The 17,712-nt window shown below is 36.2% G+C and overlaps 1 protein-coding gene across 1 annotated transcript in view; it reads right to left on the reverse strand.

Moving 5' to 3' along the window:
- The window catches only part of LOC150110289 (uncharacterized), a 359,887-nt gene that overhangs the window by 272,965 nt on the left and 69,210 nt on the right, over nucleotides 1-17,712 (reverse strand). The window contains exon 4 of the mRNA XM_090395274.1: nucleotides 15,986-16,333. Within this exon, the coding sequence (XP_090251400.1) occupies nucleotides 15,986-16,333 (348 nt within the window). The remainder of the gene's footprint in view (nucleotides 1-15,985; nucleotides 16,334-17,712) is intronic.

The following is a 17,712-nucleotide window of genomic DNA, read 5'->3' on the forward strand; positions in this document are numbered from 1 at the left end:
TCAAAGATTGGCACTCTGAACGATAACAGCAAGTTATGTATGATGGAGCAGTGTCTCAAAAAAAGAGGGTAACCAGTGGAATGCCCAGGGTTCTGATCTTGGGTACTACTGTTTACCTTGTTTGTAAATGATATATCATGTGGACTGACTGGGGAATGATGCAAAGTTGGGAGGAATTATAAGTAGCACTGCTGATGTTAATTTCCTTCAGGAAGATCTGAATAGACTTTTGACTTGGACAAAGGAAAGGGGGGGGGTAATATCAATAAGCAAGAGGTGTTGCATTTTGGAGCCCAGAAATATGAGGCTGTATACTATATCAACAGTGCAATACTGCAGGAAGTGGATGAGATTAGAGATTTGGGAGTGATGGTTTACAGTAGAATGAAGTTTAGAGGGTATATTGCTAGTGTTGCAAAGGCTGCACATTGTAGTGTCCTCAAACATGTAGAAAGGCTTATGTGCTCATCATACATGTTGATTAATTTTAATGGTATAGATGAGAAAACAGACTGATAAGAAAATAACTATTTATTAACTTATTGCTGATATTTCGCTGGTGTTCTATCCTATTCTATTACTAAGTCACAAATGTACTGCTAATTGAAACCCTTGATGGAAACTCCCCAGAAATCTTCCTCCCCCCCTGCACTGTCTACTACAGAAAAACTGCCACCATCCCAAACATTCAAGGCACTTATGAAAGATATCTAGGGTGCTTAAGAAACATCAGCTATGGACTGTATTTAAGCCATATGTCAAATTGGCAACTCTCATCTGTTCACCCAAGGACAGAATCTCTTCTTTATCACATCCAGGAGTCTGTGAAGCACCCTGTTCATGTGATCGAGCCTACTATGGATAGACAGGAATAACTGTGGATATCTGCCTCAGTGAACATAAAAAATACATTCAGCACCATCGCTATGGCAAGTCGGATCTAGCAGACCAAGCCAGCATGCCTCCAAGTATGACATCACCAGACGTCAGTAATCAAAATGACATTCTCACAGCAAAATGACTGACAAGAGTCCAAGACTTGAAATAGTATACAACACTGCACATGAAAAATCTAAAAATTCTCCACATTTCTTGAAAGAGACATGATTCAATAAAAATAATTTAGCAGTTCCTTTGTCACTCATAATATTAATATTTACTGCTCTCATGCCAGTCATTTGGTGCCAAGCATTTACAAATACAGTCATATTTATGAATCCATATGTATAAATGGTATGCCTGCGATAATAATAATAACATTTGCTTCCATAATCATAATATTATCATGGAAGCAAATATTATTATTAAAGCAAATGCCATTTCTTTGGGGGAATGATGACATTTGTTTCAATAGTGTTAAACTGTGCTGAAAAAAGGCCACTATAGGTCTCAATTCTAGTTGCTAACCAGTGTAACTTTTTCTAGGACTTTTTTCAGCTAGTTCATGAGTCAGTCAACCACTGGCATAGACAAGTAGGGTTTACCCTCATGGAAACTCAAAACCCTACTGCTCAAAACATCAACCACAGAACTCACAATAATTCAGACATAATATATACCTGTTGGGAATTAGGGCCATGAGATAGCAGCACTTGGCTGATGTAATCTCTTTCCCCAAGTCCTTGATTCATTAATAGCTTCAAGTCCACTATCAGTGATGGCTGATGGATGGAGACCAGTTGCACACTGATTCTTCCATAGTTAGAGCTAAGGGAGATCTATCTACTCCCTTTGGGAATAAAAGGCATTAGAGGATTCATTTTTTTAATATTTAATATGTATAAATGCATTTATAAATATGTATCAATAAGTGCTTATATTCTAAAATGTTCAAACATTACAAATAAAAAGAAATTAACAAAGCAAAAGTTTACAATAGCTTTCTCTTATAATTCAGATATCTTGATTTATTAATAATATGTCAAGTATGCAATAAGGTATTTCGACATTTTTGAAAAATAAAAAAATAATAATAATAATAAATAACAAGAATAAATTACATGTAAATTTTAGTAATAATTTATAACATTATTATTATTCTGCCTTCTCCATGACTCACTAAGGAAAGGCCTTTTCTGGATCACAATGCCTAAATACTTATCATATCTTTCTTTGGAAATATTCACCAGAGATGTACTTACAGAATTCACTGGCAGCTTACTCAACAAACTCACAACATCCTATGAAAAAAACATTGACCTCACAGCTTTCCTAACTACACTCTTACTCAATCACCAGGAATGACCCTGAGTTCTCTCCCTACTACCATGAGATGTAAATTCTCATGGGTGTCAACAAATACAATTCCCTAAATAACTCATATATATACAGGGATAAATTTGACAGTTTCGTAAGGAAAAAGAAAATCTTCTTTGTATCTATTAAATTTAATGAATTGACAAAAAAACATTACAGGCAGAGTTAATTACAATACTATCAACAAAATTTACTCAAAATAACCACCATTAGCATCGATCACAGCTTCAATTCTGCTTCGGAACCTCGAACAAGCTGATGCTACAGTCTCCCTGGGAAGGGCCGCAAAAACTGTTTTAATTTTATCCATTAACTGGGCTTTTGTATTACTGGAAGTGCGATTGGTGTCTTTTTCAACTGCGCCCCATACAAAATAATCCATGGGGTTAAGGTCTGGGGAGTTTGGAGGCCAAACATTTGGACTGGTGAAGTCGTAGAAATTTTCAGACAACCATTTTTGACTTTTCCCAGAGGTGTGGCAAGGGGCCGAATCCTGCTGCCATACATACAGCCTACCATTGGCTACCCTTGTTATCCAGGGCTTGACTACAGTTAGCAACTCCACGAACAAAGCCCGAATTCCAATGCCAGGGTTCTTCAACACCTGTTCCTGCAGATTTGCGAGGAATTCTGCTGTACGAACGCAATCAGATCGTCTGCTAGGGATCTTTCTTCTTGCTACATCCTCGTAGTCACCATTGCAAGTCTCTAGTTCATGCCTGATTGTTTTTACTGTATTCAGGGAGCATTGGGCAGCAGTCGTAATATCCTTATTTTGATGGCGGGCACGAATCATCATGATACAAGTTATTCTCTTCCATGATTCAGGTGGGTTCCAGCTATCCATCCTTTCTGACATCTTGTATATGAATGAAGAAGGGTCCAAACTTTTAAATGAAGAGAAGTGTGTGTTAATACATGTAACTTACGGAAAAATATAATTAATTATAAATATGTCAAATTTATCCCGAACACCCTGTATATCATATCTTCTCTCATCAGTCTATTACTCAAACTTGAAGACTACACTTCCTCAACCTATCCTCATATGCCCAATTCCAAAGACCAAATATCATCTTGGTTACCCAATGCTGGATCTCTTCAGCTATCATCTCTGAACCCAAATGACAACGTCCTGCACAGTAGACAAGATGTGGTCTTATCAAAAGTTTGAATAGCAGAAGAATAATTTCCTTAATCCTACAAGTTAATGTCCTCTTATCTATGTGATAACTTCTGCCTTAGCAATATAGCTACTAAATTTTAACTCGTTGTCTACATTTAACTTCAGGTCTCTTAGCTTTACAAATTACAATTAATAAAATATTCTGACTGCAATGTCCTCAATCCAAAATGCATAATCTTGAAATTAATAACAATGAAAGGACATTAAATGTATAGTGTGATTTTCTTTCTTGACTGCTTGCATAAGAAACTATAACACATTTTAGGAATGTTAATCAAGTGGGTAATATTTATTATCCTACTAGTTTCACCGATTTTTGCTATCGGCATCTTCAGGGATACAACTGGTAAGCAATATGAAGGTAAGAGACTAAGTTTTAACTGACAGTTCTAATTCATACAAAATTAGTACAGTGCGAGACAATGCACGTATCTAGGGAACATGAATTATTTGTTACGAGACATAATGTAATTGGCGTGACAGTTCATTTCTTTGATGTTTAGTGATCTAATTAAAGTTTTCCAAATTTCTGGTATAGAAAACTTATGAATACTGGACCTTTACCTCCATTTCAACTCATCACATCATATATCCCAGAAACTTGGCATTATCCATATGCTTAAGAAAAGAGCTATACAGTACACCACAGACCAAGATGACTTACAAGAAGAATTAACTAGAATATCCAGAGAGCTATCTTTAAATGGTTATCCTAAAAGACTCTGCAACAAGATTCTCTTTTTGGATATACCACAAAGACAACGTGATGACACCCAATAAATCAGTACTATAACTATTCCATTTGTCAGCAGCATTTCCAAAAAATTGGCTATCCATCTAAAATCACACAATATTAGAGTAGCATTCAAGCCGGTCAATACTATTCGGAAATTTTTAAGATCACCAAAAGACCCTCATCCATTCTACAAGTACTCTGGAGTATATAATATACCTTGTTCCATCATCATCATCAAATTCCTGCCATGTACCCTCAAGGGGTGTACAGGATATGATAGTACTACATGAAAAGAAATTACATCATTATTAATTTCCTATCTACAATTTTCCTCCAAATCAGTCTGTTACTTATCAACACTCCTACATTATCAGATCTTATATTTCTATCGTCTAAAGCACTTTGCACTGTATCAATCCACCTATATCTTGGTCTTCCTCTGGGTCGTTTTGCTGCCAACCTGGCAGAGAACACTTGTTTTGCTAATCTTTCCTTGCCCATTCTGTTTAAGTGACCATACCACCTGAGATTAGCTCTGCTAACGCATTCCTGAATGCTGACAATGTCGAGTTCTTTCCTAATATCCTCGTTTTTAATATGATACTGCCATTGATGCCATCTGTTCACGCCTATAATCTTTCTCATGACTCTCATATCTGTGGTCTCTAGTCTTTGGTCAAGTGTTTTACTTCTGACCCAGCTCTCAGATCCATAAGTTAGAACTGGTTTGAACACTGTCTTGTATACAGCTAATTTAGTGTTCCGACTAATTTCTCTCTTATTCCATATGAATTTATTCAATTGACTTCCCACCATACCAGCTTTGCTGATTCTGTTGTCGATTTCTATATTTAATTTACCATCTTCACTAAAAATCGTGCATAAATAGCTGAAATCTTTTACTTGTTCCACAGGTTCTCCATTCACAACACAGTTGACATTTTCAATGATTCTGTCTATTTTCATTGTCTTTGTCTTTTTATTGCTGACCTTCATACCATATCTATTACAACAGCTATTCAATTTAGTCAGAGAATCTTGCAGACTTGTAGCAGATTTATTTAGAAGTATAACATCATCCGGATAAAGCAAAGAGCTGACATTAACATCTCCAATTTTGACATCATGTTTAATACCACTTTCCTTCATAATGTGATCCATATAGATAATGAATAACAGAGGGGATAATGTACATCCTTGTCTCACACCAGATTTAACATTAAACCATCTTCCTGTACTTCCTTCAATTCTAACTGCTGACTTACAACTCAAATAAAGACTAAGTATTGCTTGATATAATGCCCCATTGACACCATATAACTGCAGCGTATTGAATAGCTTCTCTCTTGGCACCTTGTCGTAAGCCTTTTCCAAATCGACAAAACTTAAATACAGATCTTTGTTATATTCCCATGATTTCTCAACTATTTGTCGTAAAGTGAAGATCTGATCCTGACAGCCTCTGTTTGGCCTGAATCCAGCTTGTTCTTCACCAAGCTTTCCTTCCACAATTCTTCTCAACCGTTTCTCAAGTATACTTGCATAGATCTTGCCAGGAACACTCAGTAGGGAATTACCTCTGTAATTCTCACATGCAGTTTTATTTCCCTTTTTATATATGGGTACTATGAGAGCTCTACTCCAATCATCGGGAATTCGTCCCACTGTCCAGGCTTTCTGAACTATGCAGTGCAGCCACTGTAAGACTCTTATACCACCATACTTCAGCATTTCTGGTCGAATATCATCTACTCCTGCTGCCTTTCCACATTTCAAGCCTTTGATGGCTTTTTCTACTTCAAGTATGGATATGTATTCCTGACTGCATGCCTGGTCAGTGTTTTTTACCACTGTGCTGTCATCACTGCTTGTTTCATTTAGCAGTTTTTCAAAGTAATTACTCCATACTTCAAGGATATCTTTTTCTCCAGTTTTCATTTCACCTTTATCATCTCTAACTCCTTTTACAGCACTCTTTCCTCCATTCCTAAGCTTCTTCAACAACCTCCAGAATATTTTGCCACCTTCTTGATATTTATTTTCTATATTCTTGCCAAAGTCCTCCCATGACTTTTGTTTAGCTAATTTTACACAGTGTTTAGCATTCTTGCATTTGTCTCTATATTCTCTAAGAGCACAAGCTGACTTATTTGAGAGGAACTTTTGGTATGCTTTCTTCTTTTCCTTCACTGCCTCTTTAACTTCCTGTGTCCACCATAGAGTTCTGATTTTTCTATCCTTGCTGACAACCTCCCCACATGCCTCTCTGGCAGAATCAATCAATGTTTTCTTCAGAGTTTGCCACTGAATCTCCAAGGTTTGATTCCTGTTCTCAAACTCTTTCATTTTTTCTTCAATAATCTTTGTGTATTTTAGTCTACAGCTCACATCTGAGAGCTGCTCAACTTTTATTCGCTTTAAAACTTTCTTACATGTTATTCTTTTCAATATGAAATTCAATTTTATCCTGCTCAAGACTAAATAGTGATCACTTCCAATTTCAAATCCTCTGTACACTCTGGTGTCCTGCACCAGGGAGAAAACATCATTATCAACAATAACATAGTCAATGAGACTTTTCTTATTCCTCTTCTCTCCATGTGAATTTGTGCACATTTTTATGTTGGAACATGGTGTTAGTAATAACCAGTCCATGTCCTGAGCAGAAATTCAACAGATATTTGCCATTATTATTAGCTTTGCTCTTTTCTCCAAATTTTCCCAAAATATTTTTGTATGTCTCACAATCATTTCCAACTCTGCTATTTAGATCCCCAACAAGGACCAACTTTTCATTTTTCATTGTGTCAGTTGCTTTTTCTAAAGCATCAAAAAATTCCTCCACTTCTACCTTAGTAGAACCTTCTGTGGGACCATAGGCACAAATAAGTCTTATTGTCCAGTTCCCCATTCTCATATTTGCCCACATTACTCTACTTGAGACTGACTGCCATTCAAGAAGATTAGCCTCATATTTTGTGTTGAATACCATGGCTACTCCTTCTTTTCCTTGATTGTCATTGCCTGAATATAACATTTTGTATTTATTGCTCAGAAAGATCACACCAGTTTTTGTCTTTTTTGTTTCAGTCAATCCTATTATATCGATCTGGTACTTATCTAATTCCTCAGCTAGCTCCATTTCTTTGCCATTCATGCTTCTTACATTGATAGTACCGATCTTTAACTCTGGTGATGTTGAGTTGGGGTTTATTTTCAGATTTGTTCCAGTAGCTGACTTTTCGCTGTTCGCCCTGGTTCCCTGACGAAAACAACGGGGGCCTTGTTTAACCGGGCGATGCCCCAGCCGGCATGAATTTTGTCATGTTGTACCATCATTCTATATTTTGGTTTAACCAATAAGAATACAATTTATTCAGCTAAATCCCAAATTGCCAGCTCATCCTTGTCCGTTCAGTATCCAAGTAGATACCCAACAGGGTGCACCACGAGAAGGTGAGGATTGGACATTAGGTCAGAAGCCCTGGTCGGTTCTCCACATTCCTTTAAAGGCTATGTGGAGGTCTCCTCTTAGTTATACAGCTTTGACCCTTAAGCACCCCTATACCTTGTTCCTGTGGTGTTAATTACATTGGTCAGACCTCTAGAAGCTTCGAAACGAGGAAGGAGCACATAGGCTATGTTAGAAACAAGCAAAGTGGGAAGAAAGGCCTTTCTCAGGCCTTTCTTCCTACTTTGCCTCTATCAACCATCTTATTGAGTGGGATAAGAGTCATATGCCCTATATAGAAGAGAACTACCATTCCAGAACCTTCAAGGAGGCTGTTATGGTCGCGCGTTCAACAGGAAACCTAAATAAGAATCAAGGTTTAATCTTAACGGAAATATGGAAAACTTTAATTAGATCACTAAACATCAAAGAAATGAACTTTCACGCCAATTACATTAGTCTCGTAACAAATAAATCATGTTCCCGAGACACGCGCATTGTCTCGCACTGTACTAATTTTGTATGAATTAGAACTGTCAGTTAAAACCTAGTCTGTTACCTTCATATCGTTTACCAATTGTATCTCTGAAGATGCTGATAGCAAAAAGCGGTGAGACTAGTAGGATAATAAACACTACCCACTTGACTAACATTCCTAAAATGTGTTATAGTTTCTGACATTAAATGTAATTTGCTCATAGAACAAGTTTGTTCAGACCATCCTGCAAGGATTCCATATTGGCTATATCCCTCATCACTCTTCCTAACTTTGCATTACTAGCAAATAATTGTATATTACTATCACTGGTGATAGCCACAAGTTGGTGCAGTATATATGCTGTATCATTATTAACACTGTGAAAGATAAGTCAGAGCCTCTGTAGCAAAGCCAATACAGACAAAGCCCTTTGATTGGAAAGACCTAGGTTCAATTCCCATCCACGACATGAGGAACCTTTATCTGGTCTCTTTTGACTAAAGATGAGCTAGCCAGTCTTGGAGGTAGGGGGTTTTTCATCCCCGAGGACAGGCAAACCGGTCCCATGAACACACACACACACACACACACACACACACACACACACACACACACACACACACACACAATTTATACCATGAATATTTACGACAATATGTGGAAGAGAGATAGAGTCTTCATCAAATGTCGTAATGCCCGTAGTTACCATGAGTCAAATCATGGAAGTCAACCTCCTAGATAGGAGATGGCACTTGAATAGGATAGGAAAGATAAGTCATTTTTTCATAATTTCCATCCATCCATCAGTGGTTCTAACAGGCAATTAAGTGGCCATGACCTTCCAACTATTATTGGACCTCTCAACTGTAACTCAAGGATAAGGTGGTTAGCCCTATGCCTCCCATAGTGTCCTATGTCTGTAGATGCGTGTGTGTTCACAGGGCTAGTTTGCATGTTCTGGGGGACGAAAAATCCCCTACCTCCATATGAGACTGGCTAACTCACCTATTGTCGAAAGAGAACAGATAAAGGTTCCTCACATCATTGACAGGAATCAAACCCAGGTCTTTCCGACCAAAGGGCTTTGTCAATATCGACTGAGCTATGGAGGCTCATCATCATCATCATCAAATTCCTGCCATGTACCCTCAAGGGGTGTACAGGATATGATAGTACTACATGAAAAAAATTACATCATTACTAACTTCCTATCTACAATTTTCCTCCAAATCAGTCTGTTACTTGTCAAGACTCCAACATTATCAGATCTTATATTTCTATCGTCTAAGGCACTTTGTACCGTATCAATCCACCTATATCTTAGTCTTCCTCTGGGTCATTTTCCTGCCAACCTGGCGGAGAACACTTGTTTTACTAATCTTTCCTAGCCCATTCTGTTTAACTGCCCATACCACTTGAGATTAGCTCTTTTTCATAATATAGTTAATAATATTAGGTTAACTCATTCTAGTTAAGTTTAACTTACAGAAGAAACAGTAATTGAAAATGAACTTCTTTTTCTTAAAAAAACTTTTATTAATAATGGTTTCTCTCCTAAGAAAATTGACAAATTTCTTTCCCCAGTCACTCAACTACTTCTGAAGATCCCTCTTCCCCCAGAGCCTTCATCTCTTTGCCTTACATCAGCTCTCTTTCACCAAACTGGCAAAAAATTCTCAAGAAGTTTAACATCAGAACTTGCTTCACTACGCTCCCAAAACTTCGTTCAATACTTAGTAAACCTAAAGAGAAACATCTTCCAACTCAGTTTCCAGGAGTGTACAAGATTTTATGTGATTGTGGAAAGCCATACTATGGCCAGACTGCTAAATCCATCCTTCTACGTTTGGAAGAACACGGTAGAGATATCTCCTATAACAGGACTAGAGCCAGCGCTCTCTCTCTCTAGCCACGTTCTCTTTTCAGTTAACTCAGACGAAGGCCGCCAACACATTGTGAACTGGACTCAAACTTCTAACATCCAGGTGTGCTATGATGAACTCGAGAGAAAGATTGTTGAATCTAGAGAAATTTCTCTAGATTCTTCTCATATCAATAACAGCCTAAGTTTCAATCTCTCTGACACACACGTTGCCTCTGTTCAGTATTGGCGCACTCGCGACAGCATGTAGTATACGTTTGTTTGGAACTCAAGCTAGCATTTTGTTTTTAAACATGCTACTGTCTGTTTGTACTTGTTCTGTTATTACAATTTTAAGTCTCTGTAATCAAAGAAATATATGAAGATTTCTTTGATTGTGATACCTGAAGATGTTGATCAATTCAACTAAACTAGTAGTATTTTTTCAAATATACCATGTCATCTTTTTTTCTCTCAGTATCAGTCATTAAAGCTTTTTCATATATATATATATATATATATATATATATATATATATATATATATATATATATATATATATATACAGAAAAAGATTGATGAAAAACGGATGATAGAAAAGAGAGTTTGTACTTTAGTAAAGTGATATTAAATCTGATATTAAAAAAGCAGGTATAGCAGGTCAAATAAATATAATATTTCAGTTACAAAATAAAGTTATTTAACAAAGTTTTTCCAATCAAATATAAAAAGCTTTGTCACATATTTGATAAATATCTACATAATATGAAAAATATTAGATGTTTGTGAACAGGTAAAAAAGTGGTACAAATTACAATAACCAAAAATAAACATTACTTCAAATGAAATGAAACGTTGTTTCAAGAAACTGGGATAACATCAAAATCTCCATCTTCAATTTCAATTAGTGGTAGGTATTGGCAATGCATAGTGTTTGAAGAGACAGGTTTTTTAGGAGCATTCCTTTTTCTTTGCAAAATATTTAATGTAGACTGCAGAGCATGTCATTTTATTCCTGTTATAAATTTCTTTGTAAAACACAAAAGAGCTTCCTGGAGCATTCTCTCAACTTCAGTAAATCTTGTCATATTTGCATTACCATTTTCTATCATCTGCTATCCTTCACTGATTTTGTTAATGCTAAGGTACCCAATTTGAAGTGTAGTTCAAATTGAAATTTTCATGACAATTTTATAATACAGTAATTTGAAAAGAAATTTTCTTTTATTTTAGTTTTGTAGTTACACATAATTGTGAGATTGTTTCAACCTATATGTAAGTGCCCTGAAGATGCCAACAGTTAAAGTTTGATGAAACTAGTTGGTTAAGTTAATAAAATTGATCAACACTTTATCTATAAACCAAAAATATTATTACTAATTCTCAGGATCAAGAAAATAAACCTTCATTACATGTATTATTATTATTAATAATAATACTAGACCTCAACGGAGTTTAAAGAATCATCACAGGAGGCAAACACTGCTAAATAAATTATCTACACATAAACACAAGAAGTATTATTTATTAAATATGCTGCCAAATATTTCAGTTTGAAACTAATAAACTATCATCAGTGGCCTGAAGAACATTTATAACAAGATAGAATGCGAACAATTGAATTATTCGAAATAAGAGGGTGGTCTGAAAAGTTCTCGGCCTCGACCATAGATAGCACACCACAATCAGCAAGATTTTTTTTTTTTTCTAAGTTGGTACATCTGTCATAAGCATCCGTGTGAAATTGCAAGTCATTCTATCAAGTAGTCTTAAGCAAAAGTGTTGTCTGTATCCCTTGAAATGGATAAAATTGAGTAAAGTGCAGTTATAAAATTCTTTGTAAAAAAAGTTTAATGCCAAAAGAAAATCATTCGAAGTTCATAAAAGTTTATGGGCACCCTTCTCCTTCGTTTTTGACAATTAAGAAATGGATTGCCGACTTTAAATGTGGCAGTACCACCTTGAAGATGATCCACGTGAAGGACGTCCAAAAAGTGTAACAACACCAGAAATCATTGATCAAGCGAACAATATGGTATTGATGACCAGCAAGTCAAAGTGCGTGAAATTGCTGACTAGGCATTTCAAAAGAATGTGTAGGATATATTCTGCATGAAGGATTGCAAATGAAAAAGCTTTGTGCAAGATGGGTGCCACACTTGCTCACAGCAGATCAAAAATGCACTCCCATGAAAATCTCTGAACAGTGATTGGAGCATTTTAACAAGAATAAAACTGATTTTGTGTGTCGATTTATTACTATAGATGAGACTTGGATTCACCATTATACACCAGAATCCAAACAGCAGTCAAAACAGTGGACAGAAACAAGTTATTCAGCGCCAAAGAAGACAAAGTTGGTTTCATCAGCAGGAAAGGTCATGGCATCAGTGTTTTGAGAAGCTAAAGGCATTTTGTATGTTAATTATCTTGAAATGGGTAAAACAATAACTGGAGAATATTATTCTGATCTTTTAACCAGACTAGACAAAAAAAAAAATTGTGAGAAAAGACCCATTTTGCAGAAGAAAAAAAATCACCTTTCATCAGGACAATGCACATGCCCACAAAGGTATTTTGGTAATGGGAAAATTAAAGGATCTGTACTATGAATTGTTGGAACATTCATCCTATTCCCCAGATTTGGCTGCCTCTGACTTCTATCTCTTCCCAAAACTAAAACTCTTCTTCTTCGCTGGTCAGCATTTTTCTTCGAATCAAGAGGTGATTACAGCTGTAGAGGGGTATTTTGCAGATCTTACTGAGAACCGCTACAGGGACGGGATAATGGCGCTGGAGCATTGCTGGAATAAATGTATGAGTCTTAAGGGAAATAATGTTGAAAAATAAAAATAATTTTGAAATTATAAATTCGTTTTTTCATTGTTAGGCCGAGAACTTTTCAGACCACCCTCGTAGTACTGCTACTTTTCTAACGTTTCCTCATCACCATGAAAACCAGGGGCCCAAATCTGTGCACAATAATCCATATGAGGCCTGATCAAGGCCTTTTACGATGGAACAAGAACTCCTTTATTTCTACACGTTAAGGTCCTCCACATCATTGCCATAATCTGATGTGATGTCTTCACAACTTGTGCAATGTGACCTCTGAACTTCAAATCCTTATCTACCACCACTCCAAGGTCTCTATCTTCCCAACTTGTTCAATTCCCCGCCAAGCATATACTGTGCATCCCATTGCTGCCTACCAAATTTCAGAACCTTAAACTTAGCAACATTCGTTTGATAGTTCCATATTGTTGCCCATTCATACAATCTATTCAAGTCCTCCTGTAAGGCCACAACATCTGCTTGATTCCTCATCATTCTCCCCAGTTTTGCATTATCTTCAAACAACTGTATATCACCAATTAAACCTATTCCATGATTATTTCAGAAAAATAATAATGAGTGGTTTGTTGTGTATTTTTACAGAATGTTTTACTGTATTTTTGATGACTATAGCAATTTGCATTAAACTTTAAAAAAAAAAAAAAATTTTTCAGTTGTATAAAATAAAAGTGGTCACACCAGTTCAAAACACACTGATAGATAAGGGTTGGGCTAATGATTACCATGGTTTTCTTTGCAGTTTCTATAGAAAATGTAGGATGACAATCACAAAACTGAAATATTCTTTACTAGGTGCAGAAACCACTAATTTATGTAATGTAACATTGTAAAATTAATTTGCATGTGTATGTGACTTGAAATAAGACAGCATTACATTTGAGATTTTCTCTACCTTAGGCAGTTCATAAATATTAGTTTTATTATAATTATTATTATTATTACGGGCGACTCCAGGGAGTCCTTAGACTCATCGAGGGAGGCCCTAAACATCATGTCCACACACAACTATACAACATTCTCACAGTATCTATCATACCTTGCCTTGAACTGACTCACCATCATAGCACCCACAACAGAATCTGGCAGCTTATTTCACTAATTTACCACTCTAAAAGTAAAGAACCCAGCTCTAACACCCCTGCTAACCACACTCTTGCCCAGCTTCCATAGGTGCCCCCTAGTTCTCCCACCACCAGTCCTGATCTCAAAAATATCCTCTAAATTAATCATATAGAAACCCTTTAGCAATTTGAATGTCTCAATCATATCTCCCCTTTTCCACCTATCAACTAATTTCTGCAACCCACAAATCTTCAACCTGTTCTCATATGGTTCATTCCATATGAGACAAACAGTCCCAAGTCCCTGGCCTCACCAATGTCCTGGAGCACAGTTCCACCAATGTGGTATACTGCTGCTAATTTTTTCACCCCAAAATGCATAACCTTACATTTTGTCCCATTAAATTGACATCCATTCTCCTTAGCCCAGAACTCCCCTCCCCCTCCTTGGTAGTTCTAGTTTCCTTGGTTCTGCACATCCATTTTCACTTCATTCAGCAACACTTTTTCCAGTATCCGCACACCACCAAATCCATTCAAATGCAGGCCATCCATCTTGTATAAATCCTTTCGCCCATCAAACTCATTCCACACATCCACGAATTCCACACCACACCGTCTACATAGCCTGCGCATAATGTCGTTTGCGATTATGGCCCTCCTTCTAAACTCCTCTCTGTCGTACCGTGGCAACAGACTCACCATCCTAACTCTGTCACTCTTTTCTTTCGCTACCTTTAACAATACTTTCAAGTCCTCTCTCATAAATAATTTATCTCCTTTCAATTCATTCGTACCCGCCACAACTATCAATTCTTTCACCCTCTGTTTTTGCGCTCTAATACTCTCACTTACATCCTTAAATTTCGCACCCGGTAAGTACGATTTAGTTAAACTCCCATCTATCACTCCTCTTAATATCGAGTCACCATACAACACTCTTTCCTTCATTTCTGAAACTCTCCCACTCTTATGCTTATTTTTCCTTTCAAACACTTGTTTATTTCCATTAGCAGAGGCACTCTAGAAAGTTTTGCAGGTGCTCCAAATGCCGCTGTGCACTTTGTATCACTCAGCGCAACCTAGCGATCTCACTTCCTACAAATAATTCCTCCTTTTTTTTATCATTTAAACCATTTTCTCTCTCTGTATAGTTGCTTTCACTCTTTCTTTGATCACCGTTCTCATTGCCATCTTGTACATTGCAATTCTCTATCAAGCCACTATTTTCACTCACATTCTGGCTTTCTTCAACCATAACTGTCTCACAACCTGACCCATACTTCAACTCCTCACTTTGCTTACACTTTCTGCACATTCTCTCACCACTATCACTTTCAATCCAAACTCCAGCCTCATTCGGGAATGCACACATCCCACACACATCACATTGGACAAACTCTCTCTCTCACAGTACAATTTTTGAACAATAGCGTTGTATGTTTGGACGCCATTATCTTACATCGCATTGCCGCCAAATGTATGAAACGTATTGTTAAATACTAAATTAAATAACGGAATTCACACCAAAATCACACAGACACAACAAGCTACCAAAATTAGACAATATTACGTTATGATTTAAACGTTATATTCTAATTTTCACTCAAAATTATACTTAGCTTTCAGGAACTCTCTGAAAACACTTCCGACCGCAAACATTTTCCTGAAAAAACTGAAATTGGCATGCCATACATATTCACAAGTGATGTGTCAAGTGAGTTCCCATTTGATCTGTAACACAGGAGTGTTGCAGATCAGATGGCTAATCAGAACAGGTTATTGATTAGCAAAATAATTGCATCTAAATGATAGAGAAATAGGCTCGAAATAAGATCAAGATTGAGAAGGACTGCAGTTAAGGTATGTCTTAGAAAAGAGGGGGAAGTTTAGAAGTTTTTTGCTCTTTAATCAAATTAAAGACCAAACAACAGACAACAAAAAGTAAAATGCTGCTAGGAAACTGGTAATGTAACTGATGCATGTTAAACTCTCCTATTATTATGAATGTCACTTGAGGATATATTCAAGAAGACAATATAAATTTAAATTATAAATGCAAACATTTAATTAGTTATATTAAAATAAATATCTTCTTACTTGTCCTGTTAGAGATGCAGGAATAGTAACTGAAATTTCTCTGGGTTCACCCTCTACACCACCACCACTAGCTTCACTAACTGCTAATACTATTTGCTGCAAGCCTCTGTGATTAGTTGCAGCTACAATTTGTTGTGCTGCATTTGCCACAGGTTGAAAGGCTGAATGCTGTGGTTGTGCCATGGGTACAACTGAAGCAGTAAGGCTTGAACTGGTTCCTCGAGATGCATATGAAGGAATAGTTTCATAATGATTCTGGGCTTCTTCATCTTGTTGTGAATGTGGATCTGATGTAGTGTAGTATGTACCATCTGAAGAGGTATAATATGTAGTACCATCATAATGTGCCTATGTAATTTAAAAAAAATATGTTATTGATGTTTTTTGCTTAAAATAAGGCAATATCTACAGAAGACATTATATAATCATTATAAAATTACATTATATAATCTTAAAGAAACTTCTATGGTGAGTTACATGGCATTTGACACCTCCTCAGTTCTGGGGAAGTTGGAATAATCAAATGTTAGGATGAGCAATGGCAATCTAATAATCATATATTAGCAAAACTGAAAATAAGAGACATAAGAACAATAAATTTTTTAAGTTACAGAAATACATCAGCGGAGATAGAAATGATTAAATTTGAAGAAAATATGCAAAACATAAATCAAAAAAATAGAAAAATCTACTAGATTAGATGGTATAAATAAGACCTTTGGAAATATGGTGAAATATATTTGCAATAAAGATTCTTAAATTTAATAAATAACTGTTGTGAAGTTATATCAGACTAGTTAAAAGATCAAGTTATATCTATATTTAAGAAATAAAAACAGAGATCATTGTTAAAATTATAAAGTAATAAGCTTATTAAATACAGGTTACAAAATATATGTCTTGTCAGATGTCATCTCCTTCCAGGAGGTTGACTACCATGAACATCCACCATGTATGGTTTTTTCTTCTCTTTTGCATTCTTCATACAACATAAAGGTCCAGTCCTTAATATTTTCCATCCAATCTGTTCTTTGTCTTCCTCTTCTATTTTTCCTTATATCATTCCTTCAGAAGTGTTTTTTGTAAGGATTCATGCCTTAGTATGTGACCAAGGTAGGTGGTTTTCCTTTTCTTAATGGTTTTCAACAGATTCCTATCTTCTCCAATCATCTCTAATATTTCTAAATTAGTTTTTTTGGCAGTCCATGGGACTCTAAGAATTCTTCTGAGGATCCACATCTCAGATGCTTTTAGTTTATTTTCACAATAGTTTGATATTGTCCAGGTTTCTGCTCCATATAACAGTGTTGCCCATACGTAGCATTGAACAGCCTAATTCTGGTTTTTGTGTGAATTTCCCTTGAGGTCAGAATGTTTTTCGTGCTAATGAAGGTTGATCTAGCAATTTCTATTCTTCTTAATATTTCCTTATCACACTTTCCATTCTCTGTAATTAGTTCACCCAAATATATATAACTCTCTACTTGAGCTAAAGTATTTCCTCTGATCTTAATATTTATATCAGGTATCTTCTCTTTTTCTCTTGTTACCAGCATGGTTTTGGTTTTTTTGAAGTTGAAATTAAGTCCATATTTTTCACTTAGCTTCAGCATCTCTTCTAGTAGGTTTTGAAGATCTTTTTTATTTTCAGCTAGCAGTACTGTATCATCTGCATATCTTAAGTTGTTTATATTCCTGCCTCCTATGCTGACTCCTTTAAATTCTTC

Source organism: Typopeltis vanoorti, chromosome 1 (assembly GCF_054136105.1).
Source record: "Typopeltis vanoorti isolate ZY-2024b chromosome 1, IOZ_Tvanoo_1.0, whole genome shotgun sequence".
In the NCBI taxonomy this organism is placed as follows: domain Eukaryota; kingdom Metazoa; phylum Arthropoda; class Arachnida; order Uropygi; family Thelyphonidae; genus Typopeltis; species Typopeltis vanoorti.